At 53.2% G+C, this 15023-nt stretch overlaps 2 protein-coding genes across 2 annotated transcripts in view; one reads left to right on the top strand and one right to left on the bottom strand.

Moving 5' to 3' along the window:
- The window catches only part of LOC132821747 (collagen alpha-5(IV) chain-like), a 276828-nt gene extending 264719 nt beyond the window's left edge, over nucleotides 1-12109 (bottom strand). Inside the window, exon 1 of the mRNA XM_060834471.1 lies at nucleotides 11974-12109. Within this exon, the coding sequence (XP_060690454.1) occupies nucleotides 11974-12042 (69 nt within the window). The 5' untranslated portion in view covers nucleotides 12043-12109. The remainder of the gene's footprint in view (nucleotides 1-11973) is intronic.
- Nucleotides 12110-12196: 87 nt separating this feature from the next.
- LOC132821661 (collagen alpha-4(IV) chain-like) overlaps nucleotides 12197-15023 on the top strand; it is a 266111-nt gene continuing 263284 nt past the window's right edge. The window contains exons 1-3 of the mRNA XM_060834370.1: nucleotides 12197-12400; nucleotides 14279-14398; nucleotides 14534-14573. Coding sequence (XP_060690353.1) covers nucleotides 14340-14398; nucleotides 14534-14573 — 99 coding nt within the window. The 5' untranslated portion in view covers nucleotides 12197-12400; nucleotides 14279-14339. The remainder of the gene's footprint in view (nucleotides 12401-14278; nucleotides 14399-14533; nucleotides 14574-15023) is intronic.

Here is a 15023-nt window from a genome sequence, read left to right as displayed (position 1 = left end):
CGGTGGATGGGAGATCCCCTGAGGTGATGAGGTTATGGATGGTCTGGGAGATGATGGTTTGGTGGTGGGAGGTGGGGTCGTGGTCAAGGGGGCGATAAGAGGAGGTGTCCGCGAGCTGGCGTTTGGCCTCAGCGGTATAAAGGTCGGTGCGCCAAACTACTACCGTGCCTCCCTTGTCTGCCGGTTTGATGGTGAGGTTGGGATTGGAGCGGAGGGAGTGGAGGGCTGCACGTTCTGAGGGTGAGAGGTTGGAGTGGGTGAGAGGGGTGGACAGGTTGAGTCGGTTAATGTCGCGGCGGCAGTTGGCTATAAATAGATCGAGGGCGGGTAAGAGGCCAGCACAGGGTGTCCAGGTGGATGGGGTGCGTTGGAGGCGGGAGAAGGGGTTGTCAGAGGGTGGGCGGGAGTCTTGATTGTGAAAGTAGGCATGGAGGCGAAGGCGGCGGAAGAATTGTTCAATATCTCGCCGCGTGTTGAACTCATTGATCCGAGGGCGTAGGGGAATGAAGGTGAGGCCCCTGCTGAGGACTGATCTTTCATCCTCAGAGAGGGGGAGGTCTGGAGGGATGGTGAAGATCCGGCAAGGCTGGGAGCTAGGACCTGGTGTGGGCTGGAGCTGGGGGTGGGGACGGGGTTAGGGGCGGGGACAGAGATCAATGTAGGGGCGGGGTTAGACGTGGTGACGTTGCTTGGTGTGGGGGCGGGGTCAAGCGTGGGGGCGGGGTCATGCATCATGACGGAACACTTCTCCCGCCTCCAACGCACCCCATTCACCTGGACACCCCGTGCTGGCCTCTTACCCGCCCTCGATCTATTTATAGCCAACTGCCGCCGCGACATTAACCGACTCAACCTGTCCACCCTTCTCACCCACTCCAACCTCTCACCCGCAGAACGTGCAGCCCTCCACTCCCTCCGCTCCAATCCCAACCTCACCATCAAACCCGCAGACAAGGGAGGCGCGGTGGTAGTTTGGCGCACCGACCTTTATACCACTGAGGCCAAACGCCAGCTCGCGGACGCCTCCTCTTATCGCCCCCTCGACCACGACCCCACCTCCCACCACCAAACCATCATCTCCCAGACCATCCATAACCTCATCACCTCATGGGATCTCCCATCCACCGCCTCCAACCTCATAGTTCCACAACCCCGCACCGCCTGTTTCTACCTCCTGCCCAAAATCCACAAACCTGCCTGCCCCGGTCGACCCATTGTCTCAGCCTGCTCCTGACCCAACGAACTCATCTCCGCATACCTTGACACGGTCCTGTCCCCTTTAGTCCAAGAACTCCCCACCTATGTTCGGGACACCACCCACGCCCTCCACCTCCTCCAGGATTTTCGCTTCCCCAGTCCCCCACGCCTTATTTTCACGATGGACATCCAGTCCCTGTACACCTCCATCCCCCATCACGAAGGACTCAAAGCCCTCCGCTTCTTCCTTTCCCGCCGCACCAACCAGTACCCTTCCACTGACACCCTCCTTCGACTGACTGAACTGGTCCTCACCCTGAATAACTTCTCTTTTCAATCCTCCCACTTCCTCCAAACTAAAGGAGTTGCCGTGGGCACCTGCATGGGCCCCAGCTATGCCTATCTCTTCGTAGGATATGTGGAACAGTCCATCTTCCGCAACTACACTGGCACCACCCCCCAGCTTTTCCTCCGCTACATCGATGACTGTATCGGCGCTGCCTCGTACTCCCACGAGGAGGTTGAACAGTTCATCAACTTTACTAACACCTTCCATCCCAACCTCAAATTCACCTGGACTGTCTCAGACTCCTCCCTCCCCTTCCTAGACCTTTCCATTTCTATCTCAGGCGACTGACTCAACACAGACATCTACTATAAACCGACTGACTCCCACAGCTACCTGGACTACACCTCCTCCCACCCTGCCCCCTGTAAAAACTCCATCCCATATTCCCAATTCCTTCGTCTCCGCCGCATCTGCTCCCAGGAGGACCAGTTCCAACACCGCACAGCCCAGATGGCCTCCTTCTTCAAGGACCGCAGATTCCCCCCAAATGTGATCGATGATGCCCTCCACCGCATCTCCTCCACTTCCCGCTCCTCCGCCCTTGAGCCCCGCTCCTCCAACCGCCACCAAGACAGAACCCCACTGGTTCTCACCTACCACCCCACCAACCTCCGTATACAACGTATCATCCGCCGTCATTTCCGCCACCTCCAAATGGACCCCACTACCAGGGATATATTTCCCTCCCCTCCCCTATCAGCGTTCCGCAAAGACCACTCCCTTCGTGACTCCCTCGTCAGGTCCACACCCCCCACCAACCCAACCTGGCACCTTCCCCTGCAACCGCAGGAAATGTAAAACTTGCGCCCACACCTCCTCCCTCACTTCCCTCCAAGGCCCCAAGGGATCCTTCCATATCCGCCACAAGTTCACCTGTACCTCCACACACATCATCTATTGCATCCGCTGCACCCGATGTGGCCTCCTCTATATTGGGGAGACGGGCCGCTTACTTGAGGAACGCTTCAGAGAACACCTCAGGGACGCCCGGACCAACCAACCCAACCACCCCGTGGCTCAACACTTTACCTCTCCCTCCCACTCCACCAAGGACATGCAGGTCCTTGGACTCCTCCACCGGCAGAACATAACAACACGACGGCTGGAGGAGGAGCGCCTCATCTTCCGCCTGGGAACCCTCCAACCACAAGGAATGAACTCAGATTTCTCCAGTTTCCTCATTTCCCCTCCCCCCACCTTGTCTCAGTCGGTTCCCTCAACTCAGCACCGCCCTCCTAACCTGCAATCCTCTTCCTGACCTCTCCGCCCCCACCCCACTCCGGCCTATCACCCTCACCTTGACCTCCTTCCACCTATCACATCTCCATCGCCCCTCCCCCAAGTCCCTCCTCCCTACCTTTTATCTTAGCCTGCTCGGCACACTCTTCTCATTCCTGATGAAGGGCTTATGCCCGAAACGTCGAATTTCCTGTTCCTTGGATGCTGCCTGACCTGCTGCGCTTTAACCAGCAACACATTTTCAACTGTGATCTCCAGCATCTGCAGACCTCATTTTTTACCCGAAGAAGCATGGACATCCGAACAAACTAAACAAAGTGCATCTTTGAACCCTTGAGTTGGGAAGGTCCTGTAGTGCCAGCAAACCTTGTTGATCTGTTTGTGTGTGTGTATGTTGGGGGAATGTGGGGTTGCAGGTGGGTGTGTGTGAGGGTGTGGGTGTGTGTGGGTGGGAGAGAGGTTGCGAGTGCAGGGTGTTTGGGGGTGTGTGTGGGAGGAGTGTATATATGGGTGTGTGTTTAGGGTTGTGTGTGTGTCGGTGGATGTGTGTGTGGGGGGGTTTTGGGTGTGGGTCAGTGGGGGTGGGCGAGTAAGAGAGGTGTGTGGGGGGATTGGGTGTGTGGGGGAGGCAGGTGTATGTGTGGGTTTGTGGGGGGTTGTGTGTATGGGTATGTTGGGGAGGTGCATGAGTGGGTGTACAGGGAAGGTATGTGTGTGTGTGGGTGTGTGTGGGTGTGTGGGAACAGGGGGAGGGGTGTGGGGAAGGTGTGCCTGTATGTGGGGATGGGCTTGTGTGTGGGGGGGGTAGGTATATGTGTGGGTGTGTGGGGGAAGGTGTGTGTGTGTGGGAGTGGATGTGGGTGGGTGTGTGGAGAAGGGGTATGTAGTGGTGGGGGTGTGGGAACGTGTGTGTATGTGGGGGGGGGTAAGTGTGTGTGTGGGTGGGTGTTGGGGAAGCTATATGGAGGTGTGTGTGTGTGTGTGGGGGGGTGTGGGGGTGTATGTGGGGTGTGTGTGTCAGGGTTGGGGGTGGGGGTCTGACAGGCTCAGGGCTCACTCCCCCCTCCACCCCCACCCCGGAACCACGTGGATTTCCTGACAGACCAAAATAAACAGAATGAGACAGCAACAGCTGAGCGGAAGCTGCCCTGAATTTAAACTCTCCCGCAGCTTCCCAACACAATCCAAACTGATCAGGGACATTGCTCCGGTCACTGATCCCCATGGGGAGGGGGGTAAATCCCGGATACCCCGAGGCTGCTGTTCCTGAGCTTCCCAGAGCTGGACTATCCCGGTACAAACCCAGCTCCCCCCTGGGGGGTAGGGGTAGGGGTGGGGGTGGGGGGGTCTGACACTCTCACTTCCCTCAGCTCCATGCACTGCCCAAAAATAAACCAGCTACAAATACACTTCCTAAAATTAGCCAGAGCTGAGCTGAGAAGGAAGCATTGAGATGTGCAGTCAGTGCTCCAGGAGTTAGCCGGGGACTGGCTCACATTCCCCTCCCCGAGGACACTTCACTCCAATCGGAAACACAATGACAAATACCCTGCCCCTCGGCGTGATCTCCAGGTACCAGAGTCTCTGTGCAACACACAGCACACTGCACTACACCGTCCCCGCGTCCTCCTGTCCCTAAAACAGTTAGAAACACACACAAATACCACTCCACTGACACAGCCCAGACACACACACACACACACACACTCATATACACACACACACACACATACACACACACACACTCACACACACTCATATACACACACACACACATACACACGCACACACACACACACACACACATTCACACTTACCACCTCACAGACACAGGCAATCAACACAAACACCAACTTCTTAGATAGGAACACACTATATGCACACACACATCTAGACATAACGTATTTACATATACACATCTATATGTATACAATATTACACATTATATATACATATCCATATATGCACCTCTACACAGTACATATAAATATATACATATCTGTACACATGCTCTATACATTCACACACATATTAAACTACATATACCACTTCATATTTTATAAATATGTACCTAATGAAGAGAAAAAAGGACCTGCGTTTACATTAAATCTTTGACAACTGCAGGAGGTTCCAAAATGTTTTACAACTAATTCAGTGTTTTTGGAATGTAAGCACTGATGGTACCTAGGGGGAAGATGGCAATACTGACTGAATGCACACACTCACATATATACCTGCACTCCCATCCCATACAGGTGCATATCCATCTGACCAACCAGCTAGTACCATCTTCATCCATATAAACACACAGAAATCGCATGGTACACCAGACACCACCAAACAATACCAACTTGACCAGTGTCTAAACTGGTTAAATCTTGAAAGACAGAACTGCCAGACTAGAAGATAGTGAGGACTGCAGATGCTGGAGATCAGGGCTGAAAATGTGTTGCTGGAAAAGCGCAGCAGTTCAGGCAGCATCCAAGGAACAGGAGAATCGAGGTTTCGGGCATGAGCCCTTCTTCAGGAATGCAGAAAGGGCAAACATGGGGGAAACTTAGTGGACCTCATCTTCACCCAGCTATGTATCTGTGGCAGATACATGTGCTTAAGACACTATTGGCAGGAGTGACCACTGCAGAGTATTTTTGGGACCACATCCTGTCTTCATCCTGAGAACATCCTCACTTGGATGTCATCATTGTTCTAACTGGAATAGAATTAGACTTAGCAGTTCACAGTTGGAGAATTATGAGGACATTTATGTAGGCCATTTACAGCAGTAGAATGCTTCCTAGCATAAACTTTAACCTCATGCCTGGCATATCCCCTATTCTATCACTATCATCAAACCAGGCAACCTATGCTGGCTCAATGTAAAGTGCAGAAGAAGGTATCTGGAGCAACAATAAACATACTGAAAATGAGATGCCAACCTAGTGAAGTCACACAGGACCACAGGAATGAGGAGAAACCTCTTCACCCAGAGAGTGGTGGCTGTGTGGACTGCTCTGCCCCAGAGGGCAGTGGTTGCACAGTGTTCCATTACATTTCCTATGCCCCACATACAGCAGCAGTCAATGCCCCACAAACAGCAAGGGATTTGTAATGTCCAGTTCTGGGCCAATAACACTTATACCATAGAAGTATCATGCAATGATCAGTTCCAGCAGGACTTTGTCTTGATTTTCAATAGCTTTACCGTTGTCAAACCTCCCACCATCACCAACCTTGGATGTCACAATTGAACTAGAGTGAGCTGTCCACAAAAAGATATCATGGGCAGCTACATTGTGGGTCTGAGGGGATGTTTCTAGCTTTGGGATTTTCACTGAGTGGACGTGGGGATATCTGATCAAATCTTGGCCAAGCTCTTCTGTGCAGCCCCTTCAGGTTCAGATTGCATTGTCTACATACTCTGGTTATAAGAATGGGTCTAGAGTGGATATTGTGCTATTGACTCTTCAAGGTCAGTCTATGCTTACAAGGCCAAAATAAGGATCCTGATGGAATGCTGCGTGTTTGCCTTGCCTTCAACAACATTCAGGACAAAGCAATTGCCTCTCTCACCACCCCATCCATCTTCTCTCCCTCCACGTGTGGTGCACTCTGACAGATGTATGCACCCTTGACAAATCTACAACAGCAACTTACTAAGGCCTCCTCCTCAGCACCACCCAAACTGGCAATATCCTCCATCTAGCAGAAAGCGAGGACTGCAGATGCTGGAGATCAGAGTCGAGAGAGTGGTGCTGGAAAATCACAGCAGTTCAGGCAGCATCTGAGGAGCAGGAGAATCAAAATTCAGGCATAAGCCCTTCATCAGGAATGAGACTTATGGGCCAGGGAGCTGAAACATAAATGGAAGGTTGGGGGGTGGGGGGGGGAGTTGGGGGGAAGGTAGCTGGGAAAGTGATAGGTAGATGAAGGTGAGGGATAGGTCAGAGAGGAGGGTGGAGTGGATAGAAGGGAAAGGTGATGGACAGTTCAGGAGGGCGGTGCCGAGTTGGAGGCTTAGGACTGGGATAATGTTGGGGGAGGGGAAAGGAGGAAACTGATGAACTCTGCATTGATCATGTGTGGTTGTAGGATCCCAAAGCGGAATATGAGGCATTCTTCCGCTAGACATCAGGTGGTAAGGGAGTGGCGATGGAGGGGGCCCAGGACCTGCATGTCCTTGGTGGAGTGGGAGGGGGAGTTGAAGTGTTCAACCACGGGGCAGTGGGGTTGGTTGGTGCAGGGGTCCCAGAGATATTCTCTGAAAAGATCTGCAAGTAGGCGTCCTGTCTCCCCAATGTAGAGGAGACCACATCTGGTGCAATGAGTAGAGTAGATGATACTGGTGGAAGTACAGGTAAATTTCTGTCAAATGTGGAAGGATCCTTTGAGGTCTTGGACAGAGGTGAGGGGGGAGGTGTGGGCGCAGGTTTTGCACTTCCGGTGGTGGCAGGGGAAGGATCTGGGAGTGGACTGTGGCTTGGTGGGGGGTGTGGACCTGATGAGGGAGTCGCAGAAGGAATGGTCACTCTGGAATGCTGATAGGGGAGGAAAATAGGTCTCTGGTCCATTTGTGGGTGTCAAATATTTGTCACCTACAAGGACAAGATGAACAGACTGATGAGAAATAACTACAAGTTTGCCGATACAAGCCATAAATCATTTTGATTTTGGAAGTATTTCTGGATCTGATTCACGATTGGAAGTGTGGTGTGCAGGGGGCAGTTTCCAAGTTTATAGATGACACTAAACTTGGAAAAATTGTAAACTATAAAGGGGACAGTGTGGAACTCCAGAAGAATATTGACAAGTTAGTGGAGCGGACAGAGAGGTGGAGGGTGAAATTCAATGAAATGTGAGGGGTTGCACTTTGATTGGCAGGACATTGAAAAACAATATAAAATGGGAGTACAATTCTCAATGGGGTGCAGGAGCAGAGGGACCTGTGTGTATATGTGCACAGATTCTGAAGGTAGCAGGACAGGTGGAGATATTTGTTAATAAGTATATAGTGTTCTTGGTTTTATTAATAAGAGCATAGAGTATAAGAGCAAGGGGATAACGTTGAAATTGTAAAAGACAGTTGTTAGGCCTCAGCTGAATATTATGTACAGTTATGGGTGTGACATTATGGGGAAGATGTGAATGTAATAGAGAGAGTGAGAAGAGTTTACGAGAATGGCTCCAGGAATGAGAAATGCCAGGGATGAGGATCGATTGAAGACGTTGGGACTGTTCTCCTTGAGAGGGAGATCTGATCGAGGTTTTCAAAACCGTGACTGGGCTGGGCAGGGTACACAAGGAGAAGCTGTTCCTGCTCAGAACAAGAACAGGAGTGCCTAGATTTAAAGTGATTGCAAAACATGCAAAGGTAACGGGAGGATAAACTTGTTCACCCAGTGAGTAGTCAGAGCATGGAATGCACTGCCTGGAAATGAGGTGGAGACAGCTTCAGTATGGTTATTTGAAAAGAATAGTGTGCAGGGATTTCGGGGAAAGGCAGGACATTGGCACTAGAACAAAGAACAAAGAAAATTTACAGCCCAGGAACAGGCCCTTCGGCCTTCCAAGCCTGAGCCAATCCAAATGTACTGTCTAAACCTGTTAATCAATTCCTAAGTATTCATATCCCTCTGCTCCCACCTACTCATGCATCTGTCCAGATACATCTTAAATGAATCTACTGTGCCTGCCTCTACCACCTCTGCTGGCAACGCGTTCGAGGCACCTACCACCCTCTGTGTGAAGTACTTGCTGTGAGTATCCCCCTTAAACCTTTCACCTCTCACCTTGAAAGCGTGACCTCTCGTTATTGAATCCTTCACCCTGGGAAAAAGCTTGTCTCTATCCACCCTGTCCATACCCTTCATGATTTTATAAACCTCAGTCAGGTCCCCCCTCAATCTCCTTTTTTCTAGCGAAAATAAACCTAACCTACTCAACCTCTCTTCATAGCTAGCACCTTCCATACCAGGCAACATCCTCGTAAACCTTCGGGTAAAAAAATGAGGTCTGCAGATGCTGGAGATCACAGTTGAAAATGTGTTGCTGGTTAAAGCACAGCAGGTTAGACAGCATCCAAGGAATAGGAAATTCGACGTTTCGGGCACAAGCCCTTCATCAGGAATGAGGAGAGTGTGCCAAGCAGGCTAAGATAAAAGGTAGGGAGGAGGGACTTGGGGGAGGGGCGATGGAGATGTGATAGGTGGAAGGAGGTCAAGGTGAGGGTGATAGGCCGGAGTGGGGTGGGGGCGGAGAGGTCAGGAAGAAGATTGCAGGTTAGGAGGGCGGTGCTGAGTTGAGAGAACCGACTGAGACAAGGTGGGGGGGAGGGGAAATGAGGAAACTGGAGAAATCCGAGTTCATCCCTTGTGGTTGGAGGGTTCCCAGGCGGAAGATGAGGCGCTCCTCCTCCAGCCGTCGTGTTGTTATGTTCTGCCGGTGGAGGAGTCCAAGGACCTGCATGTTCTCGGTGGAGTGGGAGGGAGAGGTAAAGTGTTGAGCCACGGGGTGGTTGGGTTGGTTGGTCCGGGCGTCCCTGAGGTGTTCTCTGAAGCGTTCCGCAAGTAAGCGGCCCGTCTCCCCAATATAGAGGAGGCCACATCGGGTGCAGCGGATGCAATAGATGATGTGTGTGGAGGTACAGGTGAACTTGTGGCGGATATGGAAGGATCCCTTGGGGCCTTGGAGGGAAGTGAGGGAGGAGGTGTGGGCGCAAGTTTTACATTTCCTGCGGTTGCAGGGGAAGGTGTCGGGAGTGGAGGTTGGGTTGGTGGGGGGTGTGGACCTGACGAGGGAGTCACGAAGGGAGTGGTCTTTGCGGAACGCTGATAGGGGAGGGGAGAGAAATATATCCCTGGTGGTGGGGTCCGTTTGGAGGTGGTGGAAATGCTGGCGGATGATACGTTGTATACGGGGGTTGGTGGGGTGGTAGGTGAGAACCAGTGGGGTTCTGTCTTGGTGGCGGTTGGAGGAGAGGGGCTCAAGGGCGGAGGAGCGGGAAGTGGAGGAGATGTGGTGGAGGGCATCGTCGATCACGTTTGGGGGGAATCTGCGGTCCTTGAAGAAGGAGGCCATCTGGTCTGTGCGGTGTTGGAACTGGTCCTCCTGGGAGCAGATGCGGCGGAGACGAAGGAATTGGGAATATGGAATATATCCCATATTCCCAATTCCCAATTCCTTCGTCTCCACCACATCTGCTCCCAGGAGGACCAGTTCCAACACCACACAGCCCAGATGGCCTCCTTTTTCAAGCACCGCAGATTCCCCCCAAACGTGATCGACGATGCCCTCCACCGCATCTCCTCCACTTCCTGCTCCTCCGCCCTTGAGCCCCTCTCCTCCAACCGCCACCAAGACAGAACCCCACTGGTTCTCACCTACCACCCCACCCACCTCCGTATACAACATATCATCCGCCGTCATTTCCGCCACCTCCAAACGGACCCTACCACCAGGGATATATTTCCCTCCCCTCCCCTATCAGCGTTCCGCAAATACCACTTCCTTCGTGACTCCCTCGTCAGGTCCACACCCCCCACCAACCCAACCTCCACTCCCGACACCTTCCCCTGCAACCGCAGGAAATGTAAAACTTGAGCCCACACCTCCTCCCTCACTTCCCTCCAAGGCCCCAAGGGATCCTTCCATATCCGCCACAAGTTCACCTGCACCTCCACACACATCATCTATTGCATCCGCTGCACCCGATGTGGCCTCCTCTATATTGGGGAGACGGGCCGCTTACTTGAGGAACGCTTCAGAGAACACCTCAGGGACACCCGGACCAACCAACCCAACCACCCCGTGGCTCAACACTTTAACTCTCCCTCCCACTCCACCAAGGACATGCAGGTCCTTGGACTCCTCCACCGGCAGAACATAACAACACGACGGCTGGAGGAGGAGCGCCTCATCTTCCGCCTGGGAACCCTCCCACCACAAGGGATGAACTCAGATTTCTCCAGTTTCCTCATTTCCCCTCCCCCCACCTTGTCTCAGTCGGTTCCCTCAACTCAGCACCGCCCTCCTAACCTGCAATCTTCTTCCTGACCTCTCCGCCCCCACCCCACTCCAGCCTATCACCCTCACCTTGACCTCCTTCCATCGCCCCTCCCCCAAGTCCCTCCTCCCTACCTTTTATCTTAGCCTGCTTGGCACACTCTCCTCATTCCTGATGAAGGGCTTATGCCCGAAACGTCGAATTTCCTATTCCTTGGATGCTGCCTAACCTGCTGTGCTTTAACCAGCAACACATTTTCAACTCCTCGTAAACCTTCTCTGCACCCTCTCCAAAGCGTCCACATCCTTTTGGTAATGTGGCGACCAGAACTGTACACGGTATTTTAAATGCGGCCAAACCAATGTCTTGTACAATGTTAACATGACCTGCCAGCTCTTCTACTCAATACCCCATCCGATGAAGGCAAGCATACTATATGCCTTCTTGACCACTCTATCCACCTGTGCAGCCACCTTCAGGGTACAATGGACCTGCACTCCCTGATCTCTCTGCCCATCAACTTTTCACAAGGCTCTTCCGTTCATTGTATAATTCGCTCTAGAATTAGTCTCACCTAAATGCATCACCTCACATTTGTCTGGATTGAAAGCCATCTGCCACTTTTCCGCCCAACTCTCCAGTCTACCTATATCCTCCTGTACTCTCTGACAGTGCCTTATGCTTTCTGCATACTGCTGTTGATTTGAAGAGACCCTGCAGGCACGATGGGGTGAAGGGCTGCTTTCTGCACTGTTACAATTCTCACTGTGTGATATCGCTCCCTCCCTAACAGACTGCAGCTCACCCAGACCATATCAGGGCAAACTAGAGATGGCCCATAAATACAGGGCCAGCCAGCAATGCATTGAGTTAATAAATTAAATTAACAATATGAATGCATAAATACATCAGCACTTTGCGAATGCCCTGTAGAGTACAGCAGTCTTTCAGAAGTGATCATCCCACAAGGCAGTCTTGCCAACAGATGTTTATACTGTGCATGCAGTTGGCTGTCAGTTTTCAAGCACTCACCATAATGACACCATAATCAGTATCAACCATAAGCACAGCGCACCAGGTTAATTGTTTCCCGGAGTAATTTAGTAACTAGTGGAATTTCTCAGCTTATTAGAATCAACCTCCACAACCACAAGGGAGGGGAAGGACGAGGGTGGGGGACTTTACTCACCGTCTGTGCCAGGGTCACCGTAGACAGGATGACCAGAGTACAGTGGAGAGCTGACCTCAGCCTGGTCATCTCGGAAAGCGGCTGCTGGAGCCGGCTGCTAAATGCAGGAGCGAGGGAGACCTCCGTCTGCCCTCCCTTCCCCTTCCCCTCCCCTCCCCGGGGCCAACAAATCCAGGATCCAGTGCCCGCCCTCCCCAGAGCCTGCCCACACAATCTGAGAAGGAACTGCCTTTATTTCCCAGTGAGGGAGCTGAGAGAAGGCTTCACCTGCCGCAGGGAACAGGCTGCTGTCCCCTCACCCTCGGGGTCGCTTCAGCGCCTTCAAACCCGGAGCTGCTGCTGCTGCTGTGCCTGGGCTGCGGGGGCTTCGGGCGGCGGGGTGCCCGGGACTGGCGGAGGGACCGTGACAGTGCCACTGCCCGACCCCGTGAGTCACCCCGTTACCCCCCCCCCACACTCCTCAGGGGGAGGGGAGTGTGTCTGACCACCCCACCCCCTGGGGGGGGAGTGTGTCTGAGGGGGGGGGGAGTGTGTCTGACCCCCCCCGGGGGGGGAGTGTGTCTGAGGGGTGGGGGAGTGTGTCTGACCCCCCCTGGGGGGGGATTGTGTCTGACCACCCCACCCCCTGGGGGGGAGTGTGTCTGAGGGGGGGAGTGTGTCTGAGGGGTGGAGTGTGTCTGACCCCCCGGGGGGGGAGTGTGTCTGACCCCCCCACCCCCTGGGGGGGAGTGTGTCTGAGGGGAGGAGTGTATCTGACCCCCCCTGGGGGGGGAGTGTGTCTGACCCCCCCTGGGGGTGAGTGCGTCTGACCCCCTCCCCACCTCGGGGAAGAGTGTGTCTGACCCCCTGGGGGGGAGTGTGTCTGAGGGGAGGAGTATGTCTGACCCCTCCACCTCCTGGGGGGAAGTGTGTCTGACCCCCCCACCCCGGGGTGGAGTGTGTCTGACCCCCTGGGGGCGAGTGTGTCTGAGGGGAGGAGTATGTCTGACCCCCCTGGGGGGAAGTGTGTCTGACCCCCTGGGGGGTAGTGTGTCTGACCCCTCCCACCCCCTGGGGGGAAGTGTGTCTGACCCCCCCACCCCGGGGTGGAGTGTGTCTGACCCCCTGGGGGGGAGTGTGTCTGAGGGGAGGAGTATGTCTGACCCCCCTGGGGGGGGGAGGAGTATGTCTGACCCCCCACCCCCTGGGGGGAAGTGTGTCTGACCCCCTGGGGGGGGAGTGTGTCTGAGGACAGGGGAGTGTCTGACCCCACGAGGGAGTGTTTCGGACCCCCTGGGAGGAGTGTGTCTGACCCTCCCCACCCTCGGGGAGGGGGGCGTGTCTGACCCCCAGGGGGGAGTGTGTGTGACCCCACCCCCCCTTTATCCGGGAGTCTGACGGGAGCAAGAGACAGGCAAAGGACCAGTGTCGAAAGAGACCGTTCGGCCCATTATATTTGTGCCAACTCTTTATTGGAGCTGAGGAAGTGTCACTCGATCGGAGAGCCTCACTGTGATTTCTCTCCGCACTGACCCGCTGAGCTTTTCCAGCAGTTTGTGTGCTCTCTCCCCAAACACCTCTCGGTCTAACTCTCGGCTTCTTTTCCCATCTCCCCAGATCCCAGATTATCCAACACTTCATGTATTCCTGCGTGAATGTGGTTTTCTAACCGGGGTTGCAGGCAGGTTTTTGGGTGGGTGGGGGTTATCATTGAACCTGCTGTTCGAACTGGCAAATATTCCTAAATTATCTCTCTTTCCAGAATCTCTTGGTCATCCTTTTTCATTTTTCTCAAGTTTGGAGGAGCTGTGTCGCTCAGGGTGGGGGTGGGGGTCGGGGTGTGAGTTAGCTCAGTGAGTTGGAAGGTGTGTGTAGCTCAGGGTGGGGGTCAGGGTGGGAGTTAGCTCTGGGAGTTGGAAGGTGAGTGTAGCTCAGGGTGGGGGTCGGGGTGGGAGTTAGCTCTGGGAGTTGGAAGGTGAGTGTAGCTCAGGGTGGGGGTCGGGGTGTGAGTTAGCTCTGGGAGTTGGAAGGTGAGTGTAGCTCAGGGTGGGGGTCGGGGTGTGAGTTAGCTCAGGGTGGGGGTCGGGGTGTGAGTTAGCTCTGGAAGTTGGAAGGTGAGTGTAGCTCAGGGTGGGGGTCGGGGTGTGAGTTAGCTCTGGGAGTTGGAAGGTGAGTGTAGCTCAGGGTGGGGGTCGGGGTGTGAGTTAGCTCTGGGAGTTGGAAGGTGAGTGTAGCTCAGGTTGGATTCGCGCGGGCTGGGGGGCTGCTGTTTTGTGAATTGTCCGGTTTTCTTTAAGAACCCCCTTTCCCTCTGCCCCTTTCCCAGGTGCCTGGTGAACCTGCAAACGCCGTGAATCCCCTTCCCGACAGCGGGACTCCGCAGGCAAATGGAGCGCGGCAGATTCCGCAGATATCTCCCACAGCTCTCCGCATCCAGCGCCCTGTGGTACGGAGATACATTCACTTTTTCCCACCCACCGAAACAATCGAATTCTGTTCAAGAGCAACTGAATAATTTTTTTTTAACGCAATATCTCAGAAACTGGACTAATCGATAATTGAAATGGTTTTGTTTTCTCAGGTCAGTGATGCTGCACCTCCTCCTGCGAGGACTTCAGGCGGTAAGGACAGCCAAGTTACAGGGACATTTGTCCGGGGAAATAACGGGGCGCAGATGTTTAATACGATTTCAGACTAAATTACATCCCGTGCAAAGTATCGAAACAGGTTTAATCTGATTAACAATCCACCTTCTTAAAATGAGCTTTTGGGTTTTTTTTTGCTTTTTAAATATGTTCACCGTTTACAAATCCTCTTTGTTGCTGATAGCTTAGTTCTGTTTATATTTGTGCGCAGTCTCCTTCAGGTATCTCACCCCTAAACAGTATGGGTCAGGAACACCCCACAGCACAATTTTCTACATTTCTCTCCGATATTATGCAATTTAATTTGAATGTTGTGGAGGTATGCTGCTGGTTATTTCAATGTTGTTATGTGAAGGTTATGTCAACATTTTTTGGATGGTATTTTTGGATTTTCTCCCATTCCCACCCTGAAATGTTGTAAACTGA

Source organism: Hemiscyllium ocellatum, chromosome 13 (genome assembly GCF_020745735.1).
Source record: "Hemiscyllium ocellatum isolate sHemOce1 chromosome 13, sHemOce1.pat.X.cur, whole genome shotgun sequence".
NCBI lineage: Eukaryota > Metazoa > Chordata > Chondrichthyes > Orectolobiformes > Hemiscylliidae > Hemiscyllium > Hemiscyllium ocellatum.
The sequence above is the reverse complement of the archived record's forward strand: the minus strand, read 5'-3'. Positions and strand labels throughout refer to the sequence as shown.